We start from the raw sequence: 22,366 nt of genomic DNA, 5'->3' as shown, positions 1-22,366 counted from the left end.
CTTAATTTACAAGGTAGGCTACTACTTTTCACAGTTTGCAGTGAGATCCAGGTTTACCAAAAAAAAAAAACCAACACCACCAAAACACCCCTTCAGAACTGGCACAAAATCCCACATGCAGTGAGCTCACAATGCCACCCAAGTATTTGGTCATTTACATAACACCTATGTCTTCCTCTCCAAGTAGAGGAGAAATGCATAGTGCTATTAACACCACAAAAATTTCTATTTTGCCATCATTACTGATTTTGAGATACCCAGATACCATGGTGGTAAAAGTGCTGCAAAACCTTCGTACACCTAGACGTGTGGGAAGAAGCATTGCCATCCTGATCGAAAAAAGTAAAGATGGAGGAGGAGAGTAACTCCTGTGAGCAGCAGCTGAGGGAACTGGGGCTGTTTAGTCTACAAAACAGGAGGCCAAGGGGAGACCTTATTGTTCTCTACAAGTACCTGAAAGGACATTGTAGAGAGGTAGGTGCTGGTCTCTCCTTGTGAGTAACTAATGACAGAACGAGAGGGAATGGCCTCAAGCAGTGCCAGGGGAGGTTTAGGCTGGACATTTAGGAAAAAAATTTCATGGAAAGGCTTGTGAGGCACTGGAGTGGGCTGCCCAGGGGGGTGGTTGAGTTGCCATCCCTGGATGTGTTTTAAAGCCATCTAGATCTGGTGCCTGGGGACATGGTGTAGTGACAGACTTGGTGGACCAGAACAAGGGGACACAGTCTCAAGCTGCGCCAGGGGAAGTTTAGGCTGGAGGTGAGGAGAAAGTTCTTCACCGAGCAAGTTGTTCGCCATTGGAATGTGCTGCCCAGGGAGGTGATGGAGTCACCGTCCCTGGAGGTGTTCAAGAGGAGATTGGATGTGGCACTGGGTGCCATGGTCTAGTCATGAGGTCTGTGGTGACAGGTTGGACTCGATGATCCTCGAGGTCTCTTCCAACCTTGGCGATACTGTGATACTGAGTGGGCGAAGTGGCTGGACTTGATGATCTCACAGATCCTTTCCAGCCTGGAGCATTCTGTGATTCTCTGAATTCTGAGTTAAACATCCACAGCATCCCCAAACCAGAACACTAGACTGCAGGTATTACAGTGCTTATGTTTAACAACTTATTTTGCTAACCTCCAAAACTGCAAGTCCAACATCTCCACATGTGCCATCGATAGGAGCAGGGATGTGCTGAAGCACAGAGCGATGAGGTCTGTATTCAGGTTCATTACCAGCGTTTTCCTCTGCTGCGATTATTTTAATGAAGATTTTGCCTAATTAAGATTTTCACGATTTGGTGTAGGAAGCAGATACAATACCTGATATGGTATACCCTGAAGCCAAACATTTCCAACAGCTTTAATGGGCATTAGGATGGTCCCATATGGATCAAGGCAGAGCTGTTTCACTCATCAGCTGCATGAAGACCGCTTAGATGTGAGCCACCAAAAGGACATAGTAAAAACCTTAAACTTCACTCATTCAGAAACTCAGGCATGAAAGCTGCATTAGTGAAGCAGGATCCTTATGGAGTTTCTGCTCCTCTAGGTAAGAGAAATTGAGTTGACCTGCTTTTTCTCCCTGTGGGAAAAAAAAAAATATTGATCATCTCTGTGAGAGGCCAGAGGTTGCTGGATCCTTAAACAGAAAAGGTATCTCACAGTTTTTACACAGAGATGTTTTTACCATACCTCTGAAGTCAATTAGGGGACTAAGACTCCAGCCTCAGTAGCCTGAATTCCTACTTTCCTCTGATAACAGCACACATTTGAGGCACTGACAAAATGCGGATGCTTGTGTGGGATAACAAAGCCACCTTACCAGCTGAGGAGCTTTTCTTGTTCAGTGAAGCTTCCCTCTCCCATTCTTGTTTTCCAGAACTGGACAGCCCCATCCTACAGCAGCTTGGAGGTTCAGGTAAGTCACACCACATCTTTGCAGCTACTGAAGTGCTGCCTTTCATGTAAGAAAATGAGATCAATCATTCTAATTCCATGGTTCCTCACCTGTTTCAGCCTTCAGATCATCTTTAAAATGTGACTATGACTTGTATTACTGACTTCAAGAAACATTTGAAGTTTTACTCAAAAGAGAAAAACAAGCTCAGAAGTGTTGTGTACTGGAGCCTACAGGCCTTTTGAGCATGAGAGCAAGCTCTTAACCTCACAACCATTTTCTCATGAAAATGGGGTAAGAAGCCCAAAAGGGTCATGTGCTCACCATGACCATTAATTAGGGGGTAACTGATCAGAGGGTGAACACACCAGGCTATGCAGTCACCAAAAGGCTGAGTCTTCCAACAGTCTTAGAGACCACATCATATAAAAAAGTTTAGAAAGCACCATGCCCCCTATTAGGACTTTTCTTAAGGGGGCACCCAGAACCCCGTTGCTGCAAGGAAAAAGCCTGAATGTATTTGTATTGCAAACACACATGATGAAAACTTTCTCTGCTTGCTAGAGGACACTGCTGGGGCTTTGGTAGACAAGGTCAAGATAGCGTTAGTCTGCTCTGATAAAGCATGAGGAGGTAAATCATTCTCTGCAACCCAGAAGTCATTCAGATGGTACTTTTGGCATTTCTCACCCCCCACCCCACCCCCCCACCAACCCTTCCCTGCTTTTGTTCTGTCAGTCTGAAGAGAACAGCTCGTGTGATGTAATTTAGAATGGAGCTTTTTTAAAGCTTTCACTCAGGAAAAGCTTCAGGAGCTCTGGGGGTATAGCTTAGCTCCAAGAAATAGAAAGAAAGCAAGTTTGCATTGACAGCTTGATCCCAGAGAGAGGTGGCTGCCTGCTTGTCTAACAGGTCCTCTGGGTCTGGATGAGGCAGAGACAGAGGAGCAGTCAGATTAAGTGAACGCACGCTGCCAATGTTAAAGGAAAAATTACCATTATTCTGCATAGTTCACTGTTTGCTACTGCTATTTCCTTCAATAAAACCTCTTTTCACTTGCCAATTGGAGCTTGTCATGTAACAATATTTCTTATGCACAATACACATACTAAAATGCCCCTGTGTTTTTAATACATTTATAGTTGTTAACAATAGTGGTATAGTGACAGAAAAAAATGTACTTGCTTTGAATACAGAATAGAGTGAAAAAAAGAACAAACCAGAGGCCCTGCTCTGAAGGATTAATGAGGGTTAGATTTTGCCTAATTTGTGTTAAAACAGTGACACCTCTTCCATTTCGCTGACAACCACTTTTTCCTCTCAAGGCCTGGGCTGTGACCTCCTTGCTTGGAAGGGGTGGTACACCTGAGCCTTGAACAAAAGCTGCAGTGAAAGTTTTGATGTGGGGAAGTGAGGACAGGGTTGAATTCTCACCCACCCCATGCCCAGGCAACCCCTAGATAGATGGACAAGGGGTGTTGCTCCTGGGGCTTTGGTGAGCTCAGTGCACTGAAGGTCACCCAACCGGCCCTTTGATCCATGCCCATAGGTGGGTGGGAGTATGCTGACCTACTGTCTAGCAGTACCTGAAACCTCTGCTGTTCAGTGCTCACATCAGACAGTAGCAAAACTCCTTGTTAGTAGGGTTCCTTACAATGCAGGACAAATGGCAGGCACTGGAGAGAAGCTGGCATTTCACTGAGGTTGTTGGAACTCTGCTGCTCTCCTGTGAATGCTCATACAATGAAGACATTGTGCTAGTACTGTACTTGCCAGGTGGAAATGACCACAGTGAAGGTGCCATGGTGAAAAGAAATTATGTTTGTGCCTCTCAGCTGGTCAAACCTAATATTTCATGCACCCAAATGAACAAGCAGCTGTTTGGAAACCTTTGTAGCACAGTCATGAAGGAAACTTTCTTCTGCCATAAGATTCATGTTTTCTAAGAACAATTTTTTTGTTCTGAATAAGTTCACATACACAGGAAAAGACATCTTGAGTGTTCCTGGATTCTCCTACACTATGCAAGGATGATGATCGACTGAGTTTAAACACACCCTTTCACTGCATCTCAAGAGAAGTCCATTTGATTCTGTGAGCAGAACAGTTACCATGCTGGCCTTTGCCAGAGCACTCAAAAGTGTATTGTCCTAAAAGTACTTATTACATACTTAGGAAACAATGTGCCCCCAGAATAGGTTTTCAGCATCTTCAGTGTCCACCAGGAAAGAAAACGTTTTGTAGCATGACACATTTTGCTAATTGCTCTGTCTACAGTTCTTTCGAAAGAAAAGATCAAGGGAACCCAGGAAGTCTCCATATTGGAGATTGTTTTGAAGCCTGTTAAGCTCTCTGGAAGTCTTTCCATTGACATCTACTGATACTGGATCAGGTCCTTGTGGAGCTAAATAAATGGCTTTCCAGCAGAGCCAAGCAAAGGCTACTCAGCAGTATGTGGTGAGGTGCTTAGATGTTAATGAGATTAATAGTATTTGCTACGGTGAGCAAGTTCATCTCCCAGGTGTGCTCCTGTACAACAGGGGTACAAGACAGAAAGAAATGAAAGTGTGTGTTAGGAAAGCCTCTAGAAGACATAAGACTCTCGCAGATTGCCACTCATCATTGGATTGAAATCAAAGAGAAGCTTTTATAACTTATTAAAAGACATGGGGATTTGTAGTCCTCTATTATCACACGCCAATTTACCACCAGCAGAGCTTTAAGGACCATCTACGAGGAGCGCTTGATGTTCTGTTATTTGCAGCTCTGTTTGATGGTGTTTAAATAATTTTGATTTATTTTAAGAATATATGTGGTTTTGATGGTGTTCTCCCCACCAAATCAAAATGCTGACAGCCTCAGAGCTCCTCAGGCATTAGCGCTGTGAAAGGATATTTTTTTGTGTCCGTAGCTGTGTGTAATACCTGCTTTGGGAATAAACCCTTGGCACATAACTTCAGTGTCATTCTGAAAGTGGCAGAGTTGCCAAAGACCTGGGAACATGAAAAGAAGACACTGTGCTGTCTTTTCATTGGAAAGTTCACAAATTCTGCCTAGAGATCCCTCTGATATTTTCATTTTTCAATAGATACTGCTTACCAAAAATAAAACTGACACTTTAAAGTGCTTTCCAAATTTAACAACACAGAATTTTACAGGGGGGGGAATACAAAAAAAGCCCTCTCTTTTGTAATAAACTCAGTATTTTCTGGTTTTACATTACCTATGTACTTCCCAACTAAAAAGAGTGAGCATTTACACAAGGATGCCCGTAGGTGAGACCTACCTTTAGTTACTGTGCCAGCATGTTAAATAAAGCCCTGTTAAATAAAGCCCTGTCGACTTCTGGCCACTCCATTCTGGTAGGGATTTTGCTTCTGAAACTTGATCATACCAGCAGCAGGTCTTAACCTCATTGATGGGATGAGTAATTAGCTGTGAGAGGAAGGAAGGAAGAAAGACTGAATTAATGCAGCAGTGCTGTTGAGGCAAGTAATGTAATAATAATAAAGTTTGCTTTTCCTTTAATTGAAAGCAATACAACCAGTTCAGATACGATAATGCATAAAAATCTCCATCTTGAAAACCTGCAGAATTAAGAGAATTTGAGAATTTTGAGTTATCCCTGTAATGTGAGTGCTAGGATGGAGCTTTCCCAGCACTCAATGTGGAATGTCCATATAGCCCCATCAGTGTGGTTCTCAAGGGCTCTGCATAGGGCTGGGCATCCCAAAGCCCTGCAGTCCAGGGAAGGGACAACCACTGGTATAGCTGTATGGTTACTGGGGTGATCTACTGACATTGCTAAAACACTTAGATCTTAGCCCTTCACTGGGAGGGGGAAAGATGTGACTGTGTATTTTCAGTTTGGGTTCAATTCAAGACTTACTTGTTCTGAGTTTAATTATCCCTTTAGCAAAATGTCAGAAGAGCACAGCCTTGAGACAGAAAGAAAGAAAGAAACAAAAGAATATATAAAGAAGATTCTATTTTTTCTTTACAAACACTTTTTAGGGATGCTTCACCACTTACAAGAGCCAAAAATCCAATCTGGGACTTAAATTCAACTTCAGAAATATTCACTCCCTCTCAGGGACTCCCAAAGAGGATGATCTTTGTCAAGAGCTGTGGTAGTAACAACAGGGTGCCAGGATGCCCTAGCCATAAACTGGAGAAAATTAATTCAGAAGAGACAAAAGAATAAAAGACAACAGCAAAAAAAAACCCAACTTACCTATCAGCAAGCACATGAAAGACAGCAAGATCCTGCTGCTCCCTGGACTAACCTCAATTAATATCATGGATTTATTTCATGGATGGCATTTCATTCTATCAAAACAGTCAGGACATTAATACAGACAAATACAGAATAAATGCAGAAATGCTTAGTAGGAAAGAAAACAGTGGCTGAAGTATAACTTGGAAGCTCCAATCTAGAAACCAATGTTAAGAGCTTTTGGAGCATGCACAGCCATATCCCTCACCCTGGTCCATGGCCCTCAGTGACTGCATTGCCTATTGGCCAGCTGAGGATAGGTTTCTGCTGCAGCTAACACTTGATGTCAGAACTGTGAGGTTCCTGTGAAAATCCAATGATTTATCTCGGTGCTTATCCGCTGAGGACTCTCAAGGACCTGGTGTCAAGATCAGACAGAGAGCAAAGGAAAGCGGAGGTCTCCGAGCACCACTACCAAAACAGTTGTGAATTTTGCTATTGTGCTCCTTGAAAGCATGAATTATGTCCAGCATCTAACACAGAAGATGATGTCTGATGCAATAGACACTTTTGAATTAGCCCATAGAAACCTTTTCATGAAGAGTTTGGTCCCTCTTCTTGCAAAGTTGATTACAACTCTAAAGTGTAAGTGAACAACATAAAATTCAGACTAATCCCTTCAATTCTTTTTAAAGCATCCTTAAATCCACCTTTTCTTCTTTTTTTCCACCCCCCCCACTGTACATCTTACTTTTTATAGTTAAAAGTAATTTTAAAGCACAAAAAAAAAAAAAGAACATAAACAATATACACTGACTCTTGACACTCCATTGCTTTTTTAAACTAGAATAATAAAAATTTGCAAATGAACAAAAGAGTGGGAGGAAGATATCTGATTTACAATGTTTTTGAGATAAAGAACACTATAAAAAAAGATCAATGTGAATAATAAAGCATTGTTAACTGAGTCATGACATTTCTATTCTCAGTGAAGATTTGAACAGTAGAGCTCTGCAAATGAGCACCTTGTGCCATTTTCAAAGTGGGAGGAAGACATATAATTATAATTTTTAAAGTGAAGGGAATTTAAAGGGGGAGGGGGGAAAAAAAACCCTCTGTGAAAAAGTTTATTGAAAAACATATCGACATATCAATATGACATAAATTAATTTTATTAAACTGGGGGGGGGAACCTCCTTTTTTTTTTTTTTTTTCCCCCTTTTTTTTATTTTTTTTGTGGAAGACTGACTGCAGAAAGCATTCCTTGCAAAGAATTTTCTTTATTAAAAACCCCTTTTTTTTGCTGAGATGAAACAGCACCGAATGTCAGCACTACCGTATATTTATTCTGTAACTCTTCCAACAGCTGAGATCTATAAAAGAAACATATTTTCAAAACAGTTTTAACCTCCATTGTCTTGATCATTCGGATTAACATGTATTTTTTTTTTCCATGTCACCTATTGAAATCCCTTAAAGGAACCTTTTATTCAGTCAAAATTCATGAAGCCGTTTTCTTCAGCAGCCTCCCAAAAAGAAAAAAGGACGTAACGCTGTGCGTTTGCCTCGACAGACATTTTCTGCCATTTCCCTTATTTGTGTGGTGGGAACAAAACTTCATTTTTATGCCATCAAATCTGCCGAGAAAAGTGATTTGGAGAGGGAAGAAAACGAACTCTGCTCTTGCTGTGTGTGCAGTTTAAATCCACCCTGAAAATACGGCATTGATCAGATTACTCCAATTGAGTCATTTAGTGCTTTGGCATTCCTGAAGTTAGGGCCCAGCTGTGAAATCATAGTTGGGGCCAAACTTTGCTGTTAGGTGAGTGCACATGGCTCCCATTTTCTTCAAAGAGAATGACACACATGGCCAATATTTAACTTTCACCTCTTCCATTCTTCAGCTAGTGAAGCCAGAACGGGTGGACTATGTGCAGGCAATTTAATAGAATTAAGAAAATAATCAAGATTTTCCAAGACTTACTGGTGATTTGGGCTATATAATTCAATACACCTCAAAGCACAGATGCTCAACATATTCTGAAAATCGGGCCATCTCAGATGTCTTACTTTCAGCAGGTAAAATCATAAATCGCTTTGAGTATTTTAGCCATTGGACCCTAACAAACAAGGCATAGGATACCTCTCCAAAATCCTAAGCTCCAGTTTCTGGGTTGGCTCAGATACCTGGGTTAACTTACCACATCCCAATCCATTTTTGGTACTGCATTTCTACATATTTCTCCCCTGCCATTACCATTGTAGGACTGGAACATACTACAGATGCCCTTCTGCAGCAGCCATCCCCTTGAGAAAAATGTAGTATCTGGTTCTGCAGATCACCTGGGGTGGACCAGGCTGCTGGGATGGCCCACAAGAATTTGAGATGTTCTACAGAGAAAGAAAGATACATCCCAAAATCTAACTGCCCATGGTGTATGCAGACCTTCATTTCAACTCAAGGTCAAGTGGAAAACTTTCCTATCATCCTTGCTGACTCTTCTCTTTGCTTTCCCCCGGCTCCATCTGTTCCTCACCCATCTCCTTCGTTCCGCACTCGCCTCCCTCTTCTTCCTGTGTCCATCTGTTCCCTCCTTCCTCAACACAAGTTGGGGAAGGGAAGTAAATTCAGTCATTCACTGAACAGATTTCAAGATGAACCCCCTCCCTTTCCAGTTCTAACTTCATTCATCATGGTAAAATTTATAATGAATAGAAATGTTGAAGGTGAAAATTTATTAGGGATTGTGTTGCTTTCTTGTATCAAAAGCAGTTAAAGCTGCATATAAACATTGGCTTCATTCATTTTTCTTATATATGGTATAATTAGTGAGAAATATTAGTGGAAGTGCTTGCTGCGCCGTCCATCAACACATGCCTGTCAGAGTTTAGGATCTGGGCCAAAATTTTTTTGCCAGTCCTGTGATAGATTTATAATAAGCCAGTAGAAGGCTTTACAGTCAGCTGGGTCACTAATTCATAAAGCTAAAATGTATGCAATGAGGTCAAAAATTCACTATTGATAAAATAGCCCCTCCCGGGATTGCACCATTAGCTTTGTGACTGCAACAGCAAAATAAAGCAAACCCAAAGCTCCTGTGAATTACCAGTCCACCATCGTAAATCAGAGGAGAAGCGCTTGCACAAGTCCATGATGTCATATGAAGCCCAGTATATATTTATAACCTTGTGTACTATTTCCTGTTTCCTTATGGCAAAAATAAACAGTCTCTAAATCCTCAGTATCCTTACTCCTGAGCTCAGCAAAACGGAATGGGCACCAAACTGTGCAAGCATCCATGATATATTAGTCTAGAGCAGCTTGCTTCAGGTTAGCTCTGATGGTTACTCTCCCCCTGGACTTTCCTGTGTGGATGAAAGCAGTTCCAATGGAGTTTGTTCCATCTGCTGCACTCACTATAGGGGCAGTCCCACAGCCCCTCCTACTTTACCTGCTGGACCCTGGGAGAGAGAAGAGAAAAACAGATTCAAGTCTCCAAGCCCTATTCATGGAGTTGGATGGTCTGCCAAGCACAGCAGAGGTGGGGGAGCTCAGCAACCTGGGCTTGCCACTACAAGGACCATAGGAATCTTGTCCACCAAGACACCCAAGCCCTGGAGGTTGGAGTTTGGGCTGCCATTTCTACTCTCCTTTACTGATGATTTATGAACCTCATCTAAGACTCTGGGGTGTTTGGCATGCATAATGCCCCATCTCAGACCTTTGGACTCTCAAAAGATTCTGTACCTACCTGAAACAGGAACTTCTGTTTTTCCCAGTGATCTTCTCCCTCTTCTCAGACAAAACTTTCTCTCTCATTTTATTTTTGGCTTCCTTTCCAAAAATGAGGCAGAGAGAAACGGAAACAGTGAACCACCCCATGTAACCTCCTCTGCAAGGAAGCTCACTAGCTTCTATTTGCCTCCAAAGCACAATTCTTGAAGTTAATGAATGGCTGTCTCTAAGTGGCTCGGATTGAAACATGCACCAAATCACATTTATTTGCAGTTTTTCTCTACAGTGTTGCTTTGTTCTTCCACTAAGACAGCTGCACCAGCTCCCTGCCACTCCTGGCACTCCCCAGGGTGACACTGAGCAGCGAGGTCCATCCAGGTAAGCTGCTGGCCCCAGGCATGTGTCACCTCTGGCAGCCCCTCCTGTTGCTGCTGGCAGACAAATTATGTCCTTTAAACTGGCAAGAAAACATATTTTGATTTTCTTTTTATGTTTTCCTTTTTGGAACACAGCCATCAAAACCTGGGGTTTGGGTTTCATTTTGCTGTGAGTCTTCTGAAACCAAATGAGCTCAGTTCGAGCCTTTATACTTACAAATTATCATCCATCAGGTCTGATGGAGCCCTGCCTGCTTCATCTCGGGACTGAATGGACATGGCACACAGCTCTTTCAGTGATGAGCATGTGATATATTAAACAGACAGGTAGTGACAGTGGTGCATGGGATAATGAATGGCAGGGAGGTCAGCCAGGCCTTCCCTTGGTTCTTTCACTGCACCAACACGCAAAGATGCTTCATGGTAATAGTAAAAAGTTATGTATCCTAAACACACCTCAGCATTAACACTTGGGTCTCCTTGCCACAGGGGTGTGAGGCAAAAGGCCACTGTCTAGATGGATTTGGAACAAATGCCACAAGTGAGTAGAGTCACAGACTCCCTTGTCCCTTGTTTGTAAGACATCTATGAGCCCTATATAGAGTGATAGATCAGTTCTTCTCTTTCAGTGGCGACTCACCCTGACCAGTTGCTCTAAACAGCTCTTTAGCATTATCCATACTGCTGCAGTTCCTATACAGCAGAACAGAGCACCTCTTACCCACATTCCTTGTCAAAACCAGGCTTAGAACCCTTATATGCCACTATGGAAGATAATTTCAAAAGCATGCTAGGAAGCTCCAACCTCTGATTTTCCAGAGCTGAAAGACCCTGGTTTGTGCCTAAGCCAAGGAAGAGAAATAGAAGTGAGGGGACCTACTGTAAGTGCCAGTCTTGATACCACTGCTCCTAACTATTAACCAGAGAAATCTGAGGATGGCATCAGTGGAAAGTAAGCTATTTACTTTACGCTTTCAGGAATTCAGACATTGTAGTCAGCTGTCCCAAACACCTAACTTTAAAGACCTAAAGATTTCCTGTGTGCATTGAGACTGTCTCTAACATAAACATGGGTGAACAATCCCAGGCTTCTACTGCAGCAGCCGAGGCAAGCCCCAGCTTCCCCATAAGAGGAAGTTGCTACCTCATGATACTATTTTAAAATGGCACACTCTGAGGGTTTACCTCTAGCTGCCTCTGCCTAGCAGTCTAGCACTGAATAATCTGTGCTTTCTTCATCACTTTCTGTTTATTTTTCCCTTTTAATTCACTTCAGTAGATGATTCCTACACATTAAAATCACAGACATTGCTGGATATCTGAAGCTGAACACAGGCCCTTAAAAGATAGCAACAAAGTTTGACCCTCTGCCCATCTCCATTTGTCATTTTATTCTTTTTTTGCATCCTCATTTTATAGTAATCATCAACAATACTGTACAAAACCTATTTTTAAGACTATTTGGCTCCACTTATTTGTTCCAAACTCTCAACCACTACTTTTACATGCAGCAACACAGAAAAAACAAAACAAAACAAAACAAAGCCCTGTTAATATTTTTTTATGCTGTTCTAGAATAATCTTCGTTTCTTTAGACACTTTGTGCAAACATTAACTTGATAAAAGACATAATGTGGATGGACCCACGGCTGAACTGGAGGTAATTGCATAAAAATGAAATGGAGACCTATAATTGTACACTGCTTTAGCCTCTATCACACTGTTTGGTGGAAGCAAGGATCTCACTTGTCATAGCAACTTGCTTGTTACGGTGACTGTATGAAGACTTGATCTAGCTGCACAAGACAAGTATAACATTACTTAAAGGGAGCTTTTCAAACTAAAAGTCTGACACTGAAATGTATTTTCAAAGATGTAGTATGCTTTAACAAACAGAAGAGCCCTTGAATGACAGCTTTTGTTACCCTTTTGTTTGATGGTGCTGTATTGGAAAAAAAAAATTCAGGTTATATCTATGCCTTTCTATTTCTGGTTTTGATTTCTCTTCAACAGCACTTCAAGAATAAAAATTGACTCAAAGCATGAATAGTAGAAGTCGATGGACACAGTAAATGCTAGTCTGGCATTTACTGATTACTTCCGTCTGATTTTCTTTCTTCAGTCTCGTTTGTTGAATGCTTAAATGCATTCTGTGGGCCCAATGTATTGTAGCAGAGATGGGGAAGTCAAGGGATATATTGCAATTTAAAATAGATCTGGTTTAGACTTTTTTTGAAAGAAAAAAATGATAGAAATCATCATCCTTGCTTACATCTTTCAATCTGATCTGTGTGTAGCTCTCAGCCCAGACAAACAAAATCCATTTGTAAGATTGACACCTGAATAACAGGTGGGGCATTTGTCTTTTGGACTCACAAATCAGTTACTGTCCAATAAATCCAATACATGAGCGGGACATCGCTTCCTCCAAAGCTCTGCTACTCCAATTAGCACAACTGTTCCTGGAGGCTGCATGGTACTGGATGAAAGTGCAGGAAAATTTTTGGTATGGCATTGATTTATAAACACTGGAAAGCAGTTGTTAGTGGACACATAAGTACATCCAAAATATGTGAATTTTCACATTTCAGACGTAAGACATTAACCAAGAAATCAGGGGGTGGAGGGGGGGGAAGCTGTATTTACTTAATCTGGTGGGAGAACCATCATCAAACTCTCACAGATGGGAAAAATTAGATGTGCTTTGCCCAGGATGGTAGTTTGTGCTCTGCCCAGGATGGTGGTTTCCTGTGACCAAGTGTCCAACCTACAGGTGTGCACGACTGTGCTTTGCACTAGTTGGCCACACCCAGGGAGCCACTGCCTCTCCTGTCCTTCCCAAGTCTTGCCTGTGGCTTTTCTTCACCATAACACTCATAAAATCTGACAGTTGTAGGTTTCTAAGACTCTTCTCTGTGCCACTTCTCTCTTTCTTTCTCCTATCCTCACTTCTATTGCACCTGTTGCTCCTTGCCTCAGGCATAACTGTAAACTCTCCAGGACAGGAAAAATCCACATTTCCTACATAGTATACTTTGTCATTATTAGAAGTTAAAAATCAAGCCAAAACATCTGTCAACACACATTTTTAAAGCAATGATTTAATGTTAAAGTGAAAATGATAGCTTAGTATTTCTTCTTATCCTCTCCCAAGGTCTTACTCTGCTCAACTTTATCATGTTTTTCTGCTTCTACATATTTCACTACCATGAAGATGATCTAAACCAGCATAAAATCTCACTATGAGTAAATTTTGAATGATTATTCACTCATTCTGTAAGTAAATAAATTAATAGAAATCATAGGAAAATCAGCTTGGAAAGAACTAGAAGTTACTTTGTCTGGCTTTTGCCTTAAACCAGGGCTAACCCTGCAGTAAGAGCAGGCTGATGACAAAAGCGCCTAGCTGAGCTCCTCACACTTTTCCAGCCTCACCAAGGGCTATTCTGATACTTTAAATCTTCCGTGGAGATTAATTTGGTCCCATATCCAACCCCAAGTTTTCTTTCTTAAGCTTGTGATAGTGGCTTCTTGCCCTTTTACCTCTGTGCACTACAGGGTTACACTGGGGTCTGGCTTATCCATTACCTTGTTTATGAGGTGGAAGACAGCATTCAGCACCACTCTCTACCTTCACTTCTGCAGGCCAGTCAAACTTCTTGAGCTTCTCCTCATACAGCAGATGCTCTACACCCCTCACCACCTTCATGGCCTTCACTGGGCTTGCTCTAGATATCAGTTAGACCTCAAATCCTTGCTTCCCCTAACTTAGAGCCCAAGGATCTCAGTGATTTTGCACCTACCTTGCAACCCACTCATCCAATACACATTTCCTCCTTTTAGCTCCAAGGATACTACAGGACACAACTGTAGTCTCATCCACATTTCTCTCACTTGGATTTACCTTGATACATGTCAGGGATCAAAAGTACCTGAAAAAAACCCAAGAGATATGAAGTGTCTCTCTTTCAGGTCCTTGCAGCAGACACAGACTAACTGCTTTAGAGCATTTACTGTTCCTCTCACAAAGTAATGCTTGCAAAACGGAGATGTTTGTAAGGATTGATTTTCTGTATGTCACTCAAGAGCAAGCATATCACAAGATTTAAGTAAGATAAAAAGTGAGGCTGTGCTTGATGTGAGGTGCAGGAGTTAATCAGCTGCAGATAAGAACTGATGAGGTTTTATCATCCCAGCCATAGAGAGAATGACTGTGTTTCTTGGCTTCCTGATCACTTTGGAGAGTAAATGAAATGATATATCAGCCCATGTTTATCTGTTCCTGAGAAGTTCTTCAAGAAGAAATTGAGCTCAGAATTCTTCTTAACCTTTCCCCTATCTAGGACTTAAAATTAAGCTCTCCTCTGTTTTCTGAGCTGCCTCTCTGGCACACTGACAGCATGTGAAGTATCCCATCTTCTAGGTGACTTCTAGGCCAGCACCGTAAGTGTGGATAAAGTTATGAAATAATGTATCTGGATGTTAAACAGAGACCATCTGGCTTTCTTTGCTACAAGATTATGAGACATGGTGAGCTGGCACATCTGCACCTAGGTACCACCTACACACACATTGTTGGCTGTAAATTTAAGGAAACAGAGCTGCTGTTGAAAAATAACAAGATAATTATTTTGCCTTCTTTTATATCACAAAGTGAAGTTAGTTAGGAGATCACATCTGAAATAGATGTCATGGTTCTGTTCTCTCTCCTATCTTGATCCCGCCCAGTGGAACTGAATTATTACTCAGCCTTTAAGTCCCCTGGGTTTAAGAGAAAACCTTAGAATTGCAAGCTCAAAAATACTTAAACTATGAATAAACTTTGCTTGTGTAAAGAGGCTGACACCACTGGGTAAGGAAGGGTAGGCTTTGGAAGTAAACAGCTGTAGGCTTGGAAATTCTGCATATGTTATTCTTTCAGATCTCTGCCTTAGTATCACAAACAAGTTTTCTCTTCTTTTCTTCTTTCTTTTTTTCCCTAATCCCACCAGGTAACCAGCTTACAAATGAAAAACACACAGATGAAAAGCCTATGAAAGGCATTGTTATGAGTTCCGTGGCAGAATTCAGCATCACAGACACTTCATCAAAGGGTACCAAAAATGAGAAGAAGTTGTCAGCTGCGAGCACATCATCCATTGCTTCCCTGGAGAAATGCAGAGAATTCACTTACATCGAGGATGACGCATCAGTACATCAGAGAGACAGTGATGGTATGTTTTATGAAACAGATCACCCCTAAGCTGATTCAAATCTATGCCCACATAAATATAAATAATGCCCATTGCAAGAGCACTCTGTAACTCTAACTCAGAATAAAAGCTCACGTGCTGAACAGGAAGTTCAAGAACATAGCCAAAAGCAGCATTAAGTTGCCCTGCAGACATTTTTTTTTGTGATAGATGAGAATCTGCAGATGGTCTTATAAATTGTCAGTGATTAAAGTCATAGAAGAGGAGCTTGGAGCCTATGGTGCAACAGTGCTTTTGTAGTTCTGTAATGAGCATTTCCACGGAGGTACTAGTGTCATTATCAGATAAAAAGATACTTCACATGGACATATATCTCCCAGTAGCAGAAGCTATTGCCATGGGTACCACGGCAGCTGTTGTGGTTGCTCTAATATGCTGAATTTGGTGGTCAGCATGTTGGACTTATATATGCAGTTCTTGTATGGATCAAGAGGAAATGGCCTCAATTTTCACCAGGGGAGCTTTCAAAGAGGGAAAAAATTGTCACCTAAAGGTTGTTAAGCCTAGGAACAGGCTGCCCAGGGAAGTGGCTGAGTCACCATCCCTGGAGGTATTTAAAAGATGTGTATATGTGGTGCCTAGGGACATGGTTTAGTGGTACCACACTTGGCTGTGCTGGCTTAATGTTTGGACTCAATGATCTCAAAGATCTTTTCCAAGCTAAATGATTCTATGACCATTACATCCAACCCTGCCAGTCTGCTGACCCATCAACACAACCTCCCTCTGCTGACTGCAATGCAAAACTCACATAGGTCAGAGTGAGGAGCTCTCTTCATACTCTGCCTTGCTTCTTCAGAAACTGGGCCAGGTGGATCCACATGGACAGGACTCCTGGTTAGTTCAGTGTGCTCTGAGTTTTGAAAAGAATATATTTGAAAACAAAGTGCTGTGAAAGGAAATTACAAACCAGAACTGCAGCAGAAGCCCAATAGTTCAAGTGCATTTTCACAAATGGACATTGTTAAAACAGAACTTGCTCTGGGGCTAATAATCACCACTGATTTACCTTTCCTGAAAAGGAGCTGATCCTTTTTACCGTGTAAAAGCACAAGGTAGAGAGCTGAATCCTTGCATTTGCTTTTGTGAGAATTTCAGAGGCAATAATATAACCAAGAGTTGGGGAATAGAATGGGTTGTAAACATTTATTACAGGCATGCAATAAGTGGCACGACTCCTGTTAATCTAAATAATATAACACCCATGATTTTAGTGGAGTTCTGCTGAGAACCAGCTATTTCTGGTTATTCCAGTGGGTGGGGGTGGAGTGGGGAAGGGCTTTTGTGAAGCATTTTTTAAGTTTCTTACGTGTGTCTTTTGCAAGGATGGATTAGTGTGTTCTATCCAACAGAGTTGGAATCTATCACAAATATTGCTTAACTGTTCCTAAATTAAGAATTTCCAAATACAGATCAACATAACGAACCACCATGCTCTCCAGGAACATTACCATCTCTACTGTATCACCGATCCTGTAATAAAAGGGATGTCTCTGGTACATCTGTCAGAATATGTTGAATTTCCTTGAAGATCTGAAGCATTTATTTCATTTAAGGGACATGTCCTTTATTCCAAACACTATCTGATACGGCCCCATAGCCATAACTGGCACACAGGTGTGTACCATGTGACATAAATAACAGATTTCATACTCCTTAAAAAAGCTAAAAGTGAAGGAAATTAACAAAAACCCCAATCTGTGCTCAATTAATAATGTTAAGGGCTGGATGGAAGCCAAGAAAACCGAAGGAAGCCAGATTTGTGGTTGTCACTGCATACTCTACTTACTCTACTCTGACAACTTAATGCTTATTCCACACACACAAGGCCAAATCCTGCTTGCTGGTGCATGGAGAACCTCTGAAGGCAGAGCAATAGCTGAGGAAATCAATGATTCTTTATTTTCCTGTTCTCAGACAGGAACAAATCCAAAGCTTATGGATCTCACTGAGGGTGACCATCATGGCCTCAGTGAGCTGTGGACCAGGTTCAATCAGGGTGTCATCTGCATGAGCAGAGGGAGAGCTGACAGGCACGAAACAAGAACAGGAAAATTTAGAGAGGAGGCAGGCTAGCAAAATCCTTAGAAGTTCTTCTTTTGTGCTAATTAATCTACTAATGGAGAGAATGAGAGCTGAGGTCATTGTTCTCACTGAGATAAATGCGGTGATGCCGTTTTGCAAACAGCAGGGAAAACAGAGAAGAAAACAGGAGATTTCATCTGCTTTTATGCAGTTTGTGGCTAATTTATTTTCAAATATATAAATTAATGCATAGGAATGGATGTTTAATTGCTAATATCTATTATTTATATACATTACCCCACTTAAAACAGGACAGGAAAAAAAAGCCTCACACATGCAGATTTCTCGAAATGTGTTACATCCATTATCACAGTTCATGGTGTGTGCTCTGATGGGAATTTAAAAGCATCTTTACTGCACATCACAGACTCTGTGCTGAAGCACTATTTTTTATTAAAATCTTGTGCTTTTTGTGTGCTTTCTTTCCTGGATGAAGCCCTAGGAATCATATCTATTCCCTCCAGATTACATTAGCCCCATTATGGTTAACACATTCAGGGGGAAAAAAAAAACAACAAAACCCTGTTATTAGAAAACAGATCTTTGGAGAGGGGGAAAAAAATACACTGAAAGATCCTTAATTGATATAGAACTTTGAATTTTGTCTCTCACATCTATGTATATGAAGAAAATCTAATAAATATGAGGTATGTATAAAGAATAGTCTTAATTACACCGAGGACTACCGGATAAAATTACATTTTCTACAGTGCAGATTTCATGCAATTAAATGTAGCAGTGTCACCTTATAAAATGTTTCCATTTTATAATCATTTCAGTTCATTTATTTAGGAAAAAAAAAAATTATAAGCATGAATTTAGTAAGTATCACCAAAATCTAGTCATTCTTATTCCACAGAGCTGACTTAGGCGTTACTTGTGCTTGTCTGAACTTAAATAGATCTTGATGCATTTAAATAAGTATTACAATTGATAACATTGGTGATGATACGGTACTTAGAAAGAGGTTCAATCACATGCTGTTTATTCTTGCTACCTGCTTTAACTGACTTAGTTTTTGTGGTTGTTGCTATAAAGAAGACAGAATGATTTTTTGATTTTGTTTTTCACGAAGGGAAAAAAAAAACAAAAAAAGAAGAGCATAATTCTGGAAACTTCCTGGCAGTGAACTTTATGTTACGTGAGATGGAAAATGCCACAACAGAACCAATGCAGTTGAATGAGTTCACAGTTAGTCATCCTAGGGCAAGAAATGTGGTTATAACCATATGCTTTCCTGGAAGAACCAATGAAAAGGCATTCAGATTGTTTAAAGGCATTTTTCCATTCCAAAAACAAGGAGGGGTGGGGGGGAAAAATAAAGAAAACATAATTGAAAGGTCTGAGTCTCTGAGCTCCAACTGGATTCACACAGTCAGAATCTTACACCTGCTCCAAGGCCTGCTGCACCCAAAGGCAGCCACCCCAGATGCTATGGTTTGAAAGGTGGGACTTAATGAGTTGATTTCTGAGGGGAACAAATGCACTACCATGTTGTTTTTTCATGGGGACTATGTTTTCAGGCATATTTACTGCCTCCAGACACTCATCCAAGTTGATACCATCACCCAAACACAGAATTGCCTAGGTATGAAAAGACCTTTATGATCATTGAGTCCAACCATTAGCCTAACACTGACAAATCCTCTACTAGACTATATCCTTAAGTACTACATCTACACAACTCTTAAATACCTTCAGGGATGGTGACTCCACTTCTTTAGGCAAGCCAATCCAATGCCTTTCAGTAAAGAAGTTCTTCCTAACATCCAGTCCAAACTTCCCTTGGCACAACTTGAGGCTGTTTCTTCTTGTTCTGGTTTGAACAGACTGACTCCAGAACCTCCTTTCAGGTAATTGTAGAGAGAGAGAGATCTCCCTGAGCCTTCTTTTCTCCAGGTTGAACAATCTCGGTTCCTCAAATGCTCCTCATAAGACTTGTGTTCAAGGGCCTTCACCAGTTTCATTTCACTTGTTTGGATACACTCCAGCACCTTGTAGTGAAGGACCCCAAACTAAACACAATATTCGAGATGCGGCCTCACCAGTGCCAAGTAGAGGTGTGAAATCAGCTCACTGGTTGCACTGCTCACACTGTTTTCCAAACTTTCATTTTCCTTCAAAAATTAACCAGTCTGTGAGTGAAAAAGTGAGGTAACCATTCTGGCGGTGATGTGGAAGGATCTTGGGCTGAGAATCAATCATCTTGCTGCCCTCCGTCAGTGTTCTCTAGACTTGCTTTTGCTCCATGGCTTAGGCAGTCTCACTGTCATTAAACATTATTACTGAAACAGCCTGCTTAGAGAAATCAAACTACAAGGAGATAATGGATCTGTACTCAAATTTTTTTTATCCCTGTGTGATTTGGTCTTCATAATAAGATCTTCTCAGTCCTTGATCAGATGCCATACGTAATTCATGAGCTAAAGATATACTATCCCATGTATCCAGATTGACCACAAAGAAAAGCAAGAACTAGAACTGGAGTGTTTGAGGGCCTGATCCATCCTCCACAAAAGCCTTAAATGTTTGTATGCTAACTTCCAACAAGGATTGATTCAGACCATAACAAACTTCCAGCCCAAAAAGAATTACTTTAAATAAGGAAGATTCAGCTCCGAACTCGTATGCAGGCAGAAATTCCCCTGAAAGTTTTTGTTTGGGGCTTTTTGTTGATTTATTTTTCCCCTTCCTCAAAACAGCAGGAACAGCCTGATGATTTTTATCTTTAATTGCTAACTCATATGAAAAAGAAAATTAACTTCAGTGCCAAGTGCATTAGTCAGGTAGCATTACAAATCCCCCAGCAAAGCATCCCGTCTGCGTGAAGTTCAACCCTGTGTTGAAATGTATAATCCAACCCCTTTAAAAGCCTAGAATCATAAAATCACTTAGGTTGGGAAAGACCTTTAAGATCATCAAGTCTAGCCATAAAGTTGGTTTAGAGTACTTGCTCCTCTGAACTTCACTGCCACAGAGCATTTTCATTCAAATTATTTTCATGTCGCTAATGTTTTCCCAGAACAAACAACGTTGAAAATAACTCCTTTCATCTGACTTTATGGAAGCAATTATCATCAATGTATTTTTAGCCTACCCTGGGTGCTGTCTTGCATCTCGTTTCTGTGTAGTCACACTAGCCTGAACCTGGGAAATCAAACCTGCCCTTTTTCTTATGTCTCGTTGCTTTTCCTTTCTCTTAGATGAATGTGCAACACTTATCCTGGCCTGCTTGTTCTGCCAGTTTTGGGACTTTCTTATAATGCTGCCTGATACCTGTGAACATTGGCTGATAGATACCTGTTGTCCATCCAATAGATACTACCAGACCTCCAACGAAGACCATGCCAACAACGATTGCAATTGTGACTGTGACATTGATTGCAGCCTTTTTGAGTCCTGCCATGAGACTGGTGAATGCCTGGAACTTGCCATGGAGATTTCAGAAGTTTGCTACCGCTAATAGGAAAATAAGTGACAAATATTCCCCAAAACTGCCTGAAAGTGAACTGAGTGCAAAGGACTTTGTGGGTTGTTTCTGGTTTGGTTGGGTTTTTACATATAACAATAATAACCAAAGTGTTTGCCAACCAGGATTACCTGCCTCATGCTGCTCCCACCCTGGAGGTCTGTAGATCTGTACCATCCTGGTTGTATGATTTCACAATCTGCTGAAACCAATAAAAGGGGGGGAAAAAAAGGGTCTTCTCCTTTGCCACACACAACACAAGAATTCCTAAGTGCCAAGTGTGCTCCATGCTTTATCTGTGAGTCAATTCAAGGCTTTTATAAACCTTTAATGGCTTTAAACATGGATTTCCCCATTCATAAACATAGGACAAATTAGAATATTATTTTAGGACTGATATATATTAGTTTATCTTCCTAATGGAGTCATACCTAAACATGTATTACATATTGTTGGTTGTCATTAATAATGTATGATATAACATCATTTTATAATTAAAAATTTATTTATTCAATCTCTTAAAACACACTTATATGCCCAGTTTAGGGAGAAAAGAAAATTAAATGAATTAGAAACCATGCTAGCAGTAATTACAGCAAATGTCTCTAAAAATCTCCAGTGAATTTTGTGGAGGAGGCATCTTAAGAGGGCAGTGCAGTTCGACAGTGTATTAGTGTGAGTGCCTATGGTTGTGTGATAACAGCTTATGCCCATTGTTCATTAGTTATAGGGAAGGTCTCCTTAAGTGTAATTAGCCTAAATGGGAATTGACTGCACACTTTCAGAGGAGAATTACCGTGTGGATAACCAGTACCTCCTTGCTTCGTTTTCATTTGTAAGATTTCTGCAAGCAGCAGAATATTGCCACCTATTTTGAGGGAACAGGCAACTCCACCTGTGCACAAAGGATTACAAAATGACAGTATCTATCCTGGTTGTGCTTTCAAACTCCCTCTATCTCTTTTCTGATGGCAGGTCGGATTAGTAAAAAGAAAACAGACATTGCACATTACACATCTGACAACAAAAGCATGTAAATTCAACTGCCTGACTGTGCAGAACACAAGTATTAAGCACAAAAATACAGAGTTGCTTGCTCATGTCAGATCCTTACAAACACCAAAGACAGTGTGTGCTTTGTATCAGCGTTAAAACTTCTCCCCAAGTACCTACTGATCTCAGTGCAGAAATACCTGGGGGATTCCAAACAAGAATCCAGGACAAGATGCTGGGATATTCAGCATCGCTGAAATCATTAAAGCCACTGAGTTTCAAATGTGTAATCTTGGCACATAACTATTTTTTTTTTCCCTCCATGTTTCTGGAAAGTCAGAAAGCAAGAAG

At 40.9% G+C, this 22,366-nt stretch overlaps 1 protein-coding gene across 2 annotated transcripts in view; it reads left to right on the top strand.

Annotated features, from left to right (window-relative positions):
* MDFIC2 (MyoD family inhibitor domain containing 2) overlaps positions 1-21,387 on the top strand; it is a 51,575-nt gene extending 30,188 nt beyond the window's left edge. Inside the window, exons 3-6 of one of the 2 annotated variants that reach the window (XM_068154419.1) lie at positions 1,870-1,908; positions 10,149-10,217; positions 15,208-15,429; positions 20,757-21,016. In XM_068154419.1, coding sequence (XP_068010520.1) covers positions 1,870-1,908; positions 10,149-10,217; positions 15,208-15,429; positions 20,757-21,016 — 590 coding nt within the window. Of the gene's footprint in view, positions 1-1,869; positions 1,909-10,148; positions 10,218-15,207; positions 15,430-20,756 lie in introns of both variants that reach the window. The other variant, XM_068154418.1, reaches the window with a different exon arrangement.
* The last annotated feature ends 979 nt before the right edge of the window (positions 21,388-22,366 follow it).

Source organism: Melanerpes formicivorus, unplaced genomic scaffold (assembly GCF_026170545.1).
Source record: "Melanerpes formicivorus ecotype bairdi unplaced genomic scaffold, bMelFor1.0.p_v2 SCAF_28, whole genome shotgun sequence".
Taxonomy (NCBI): domain Eukaryota; kingdom Metazoa; phylum Chordata; class Aves; order Piciformes; family Picidae; genus Melanerpes; species Melanerpes formicivorus.
This window is presented reverse-complemented; position numbering and strand designations above follow the sequence as displayed.